Here is a 4844-nt window from a genome sequence, read left to right as displayed (position 1 = left end):
GTGTTAGATGCCTTTATAATGGAACCTGGATGGGCGGGTTTTAGGTTTCGAAAGGAAAAAAAAAAAAAAAACGTTGGATGGGCAAATCTATATAGTTTTACGGAAAAACTACTACAATTATGAACAAAATATAGAACTTGGGTAGGACGGTCGCCCAGTATCATTTGTCGCTATGTCCATCCTTGTTTATGCGGCGACCCATAGTTTCAATATGTATATTGAACCTTATCACTATTGTCATGTATTAGAAAATTATATCCTGAGTCTTGATTAACCTCCTCAAGATTAATTCTATTTAAAGGAGGACAAGAGGAGAAGAGAAACTCAGTGCTAGAAAGGGGCTGAAGATCACATTTTGCTAAAATCATGGCAACAACTCATCAGCCTTTGCTAGACAGTACCCCCAAAACCAGAACCTCTCTCTCCAAATCTCTCTTTCTTCTTCTCTCTCTAGTTGCCATCATAGGCCCAATTGCCATAGTCACCACAAGGCTAACCAATCCCACCTCTCCTAATCCTCCTCTATCGAGCCAGCTTTGTGACAGGGCCGTCGACCGGGCCTCATGCTGGGCTATGGTGTCGGAAACAGCATCATCAGGGGACTTGATGCAAATGGACGGTGTAGATTTGTTGCGGGAGTTTCTAAAGAAATCCACGTCAGCCATACGAGACGTTGTGGAGACAACGAGCGATGTCAACCGACGGATCAACTACCGAAAGGATCAAGCGGCTTTGGCCGATTGCCTGGAGTTGATGGACCTATCCATGGGCCGAATCACAGACTCTGTGCTAGCACTCAAGAAGCGAACGGGCCGTTCCCATTCGGACGCCCATTCGTGGCTGAGCAGTGTGCTTACCAACCACATTACGTGTTTGGACGGGCAAAATGGGCCGGCTCGGCCTATGATGGAGCCGGCCCTGAATAACTTAATAGCGAGAGCAAGAAATTCCCTTGCCATGGTGGTGGCAGTATCGCCACCACTGCCAGAAGACGAGCTGCTCCTCCGGCCACTTAACGGGCTTCCTAGGTGGATTGCTAGTGGAGACCGGAGGCTTTTGATGGCTCCGGCGAAGGACATAAAAGCCAACGTGGTAGTGGCGAAGGATGGGAGTGGGAATTATAAGACTGTCACCGAAGCCGTGGCATCCGCACCAAACAAGGGGAAGACTCGGTACATTATTTACGTGAAGAAGGGAACGTACAAGGAAAATGTTCGGATAGGGTCAAGCAAGAAGAATGTGATGCTTGTGGGTGACGGCATGGATTCTACCGTTATTACCGGTAGCTTGAATGTTATAGATGGTTCAACAACGTTCAATTCTGCAACTGTTGGTAACGGTTCTTACCCTTTAGATTAGCCTTTGTATCTATCTACATTTACTGATTTATAGCCAACCTTTGTTGAAATTTAATTTTCGTTTGGCCGCTTAGAGGTGTCTAGATTGGTTTATGCACACTTGGACTAATCCCTTGGTCCGATTAGAGACAGAGTATCCTATCCACGCCAAAATCAGGAAAATATATGAAACAAACAGCTCCGAGGACTCAAATGACTATGCCTTGTGGGGTTCAAACTAGCGACTGCTGCTTAAATGTTTTACTTGAATTGCTGATTTTACTTCAATTACCCCTGAAACGTTGACGATACGTACTGGTGCCAAAAGTATTTGGCAAATTACTGATTTTACTTCATTTCATCTCCTCTCTCTTTTTGGGGCCTTCTTTTGATCGAACCCAATGTTTTTGGGGCCTTCTTTTGATCGAACCCAATGTGAACCTTGAGGTTTGGTCCAATGATTGTGTAGCAGTGTGAGGTTCAGGGTTCAACTCTAATGGACAAGAGGTTGAATCTCGTAGTGATCTAACTTATACTTACAAGTAACAACTAAAGTCCTATCGTCTGGGAAAAACAAAATCAAAACCTTGTGAACAGAGGAATCTCACAATATCTCGGTGAGATTTTATTTTGGTTTGGCCGCTTAGAGGTGTATAGACTGGTTTATGCACACTTGGACTAATCTCTCGGCCAGAATTAGGAAATTTAGGAAACAAACTCCGAGGACTCAAATGGGGCCTGGTGGGATTCGAACTAGAGACGGATGCTTAAATGTTTTACTTGCACTGCTGATTTTACTTCAATTACCCCCTGAAATGATGACGATACGTACAAGTGCCAAAAGAATTTGGCAAGGCTTTGCGTAAAAACAATGATACTTTCATCTCCTCTCTTTTTTGGGGGCCTTTTTTCTTCTTTTGATCGAACCCAATGTGAACCTTGGGGGCTCAATGATTGTGTAGCACTCCTTTGGGGCATGAGGTTCGGAGTTTGACTCTAATGGACAGGAGGTTGATCCTCGTAGTAATCTAACTTATACTAACAACTAGCATCCTATCGTCTATGAAAAACAAAATCAAACCCATGTGAACAGAGGAATCTCACAATATCTATGCGAGTCTCAGAACTTCGACAAATGATACTGGTATTAGTTTCTTAAATTCCAATCGTTAGTGGGAAAATGTCTCATATTATCGAAGTTCATTTTCATTAGGCCTTTCTCTGGCTCTTGCTGGGCCATGTTTTAAATTTGGTCAAAGGGGCGAGCCTAGGAACAGGACAGCCAACGTGCCCAAAGAGTTGATCTCCATTGTGGGTGGGCTATTAATTTGCCTTGTGCTTCCCCAGCCTACCTTAAAATAGATCAAATACCACACTGCAGAAACTCAAACGACTACATATTAGTAACTTGATTGATCTGATCAATGTAGCTGCTGTTGGGGATGGATTCATGGCTCAAGACATCTGGTTCCAAAACACGGCCGGGCCCAAGAAGCATCAAGCCGTGGCATTACGCGTTGGAGCTGATATGTCGGTCATAAACCGCTGCCGCATCGATGCCTATCAGGACACCCTTTATACCCACACCAACAGGCAATTCTACCGAGACAGTTATATTACTGGCACAGTGGACTTCGTCTTCGGCAACGCAGCCGTCGTGTTTCAAAACTGCAAACTAGTGGCCCGAAAGCCCATGAGTGGACAGGCCAACATGGTAACGGCCCAAGGCCGAGAAGACCCAAACCAAAACACGGGAACTTCAATCCAGAGCTGCAACGTGACAGCCAGCCCGGATCTGGAGCCCGTCAAGGGTACCATAAAATCGTACTTGGGCCGCCCGTGGAAGGCGTACTCCAGGACCGTTTACATGCAATCGAATATCGGCAACCACATTGACCCGACGGGTTGGTCGGTGTGGAGCGGAGATTTCGGTTTGAAAACGTTGTACTACGGCGAGTACATGAATAAAGGGCCTGGAGCCGGTACCAGTAAACGGGTCAAGTGGGCGGGTTACAGGGTCATCACGAATCCGGCTGAAGCCAGGAAATTTACAGTGGCTGAGCTGATACAAGGAGGGGTGTGGTTGAAGTCCACTGGGGTAACCTATACAGAAGGCTTGTGAATGATGTTCCTATGTATTATATTGTTCCCTTGTTCTACCAGCACTTGCTTTGGTTCTTAGGTTACTCTCTAATAATGTGTTATGTGTGCTAGCATATATGGGTCTTTGTTTTCGTTTCGCGCTCAGCGAACAAAGTACGTAGCTCATGGGATGGCATAATATTCTGGGCTTTCATAAATAATTTTCTCTGGCTCTCTCGCGGGTTATGATCGAGCTTCCATTGTCTGTCTTAATTTTGTGCTGGAGATGGTGATCGATCACGTACAAGTTTTAGCTGTTGCGGGCTTTGTCGTTCTTGTTTTCCTCTTTGATTGTTGTTCTTTTTGTAGAGGGATCCAATTTTTTGGGCTACCTTGGACTAGGATGATCAAATTTCCAGCAAGTTTGCGTCCATGAGGTAAATGGTGCAATTAAATGAGGTGAGCAGCTACAGGGCAACAACTTTTTTTTTCTTTCTTGTCGATCGGTAGAAGAGATTATTTTACATCAGATATAAAGTACAAGGTACAAACTTGGGACAATACATAAATTGTGAGAGTCCAAGAGACCACCAAACCCAACAACTCAATCAACACAATAAATAAGCCCATTATAGGGTAGAGAAACAAAGAAAAAAAGGAAAAGCCCTCTAAGGGAAGAGTACCCACACGTAGGTGGGGAGACTGAAACGCTGACCTCTTAGTGAAATGCAAGAGTCCGAGCCAACCTTTTTTTTTTTATCCGAACACTCACCAACTTTTTAATAAGTCAAATTTTAAACGAGATTTATTGTTTGAATTTCTTCAAAATTGACAGCTGTCTCGGGGAACTAATTGCACACTTTTAAACAGAACCCATTTGTATAAATCAAAAGCAATGGAGCTAAAATAAAAAATAAAAAACGAAAATAAAAAAGAATAGAGAATAGCAAGGCCTAGAAAGTTGAAAATTTGACGATTTGGAAAAAACTACACTAATGCCAAAAAGATTGAAAAATAAATGAAAACTTGTTGCCAAACTGCGGAGTAATATTTTGTTTAATTTAGGCTTACTTTTCTTTCATATAATCTTATTCAAGTGAGCTGATTTTTTACGGAATGACTTGAAAATTATTTTCAATTGAATGAGTAGCTCGAATCTATGCTCATTTTATATGTATGCATAGTCGTCGGTCTCATTTTATATGTATGCTTAACGTGATCGTTGAATCCATAATTGCAGACGAGATCGAACGTTACATCACCTGAACAACCTGGAAATCTTCACCTACTTCGTTGGATTAGGAAATGTCATTAAGGAACTGGTTAACCACTAATTGTGTAGGCCACGGTTAACACCTCAAGTGAAGACTGTTGCCCACCAAATCAACATCTAAATTAGCATGTGAATTAAAGGTTGTAGAAATA

At 43.0% G+C, this 4844-nt stretch overlaps 1 protein-coding gene across 1 annotated transcript; it reads left to right on the top strand.

Moving 5' to 3' along the window:
• The first annotated feature begins 233 nt into the window (after positions 1 to 233).
• LOC131314674 (pectinesterase-like) lies at positions 234 to 3665 on the top strand. Its single transcript, XM_058343493.1, has 2 exons — positions 234 to 1333; positions 2768 to 3665. The coding sequence occupies exons 1-2, from the start codon at positions 367 to 369 to the stop codon at positions 3457 to 3459; spliced, it is 1659 nt and encodes a 552-aa protein (XP_058199476.1). The 5' UTR covers positions 234 to 366; the 3' UTR covers positions 3460 to 3665.
• The last annotated feature ends 1179 nt before the right edge of the window (positions 3666 to 4844 follow it).

This window comes from Rhododendron vialii, chromosome 13a (assembly GCF_030253575.1).
Source record: "Rhododendron vialii isolate Sample 1 chromosome 13a, ASM3025357v1".
Lineage (NCBI taxonomy): Eukaryota > Viridiplantae > Streptophyta > Magnoliopsida > Ericales > Ericaceae > Rhododendron > Rhododendron vialii.
The sequence above is the reverse complement of the archived record's forward strand: the minus strand, read 5'-3'. Positions and strand labels throughout refer to the sequence as shown.

Coding starts and splice junctions, on each gene's coding strand:
- LOC131314674 (XM_058343493.1), top strand. CDS start 367: ATGGCAACAACTCATCAGCCTTTGCTAGACAGTACCCCCAAAACCAGA. Junction 1,334..2,767: donor GTTCAATTCTGCAACTGTTG/GTAACGGTTCTT, acceptor TGATCAATGTAG/CTGCTGTTGGGGATGGATTC.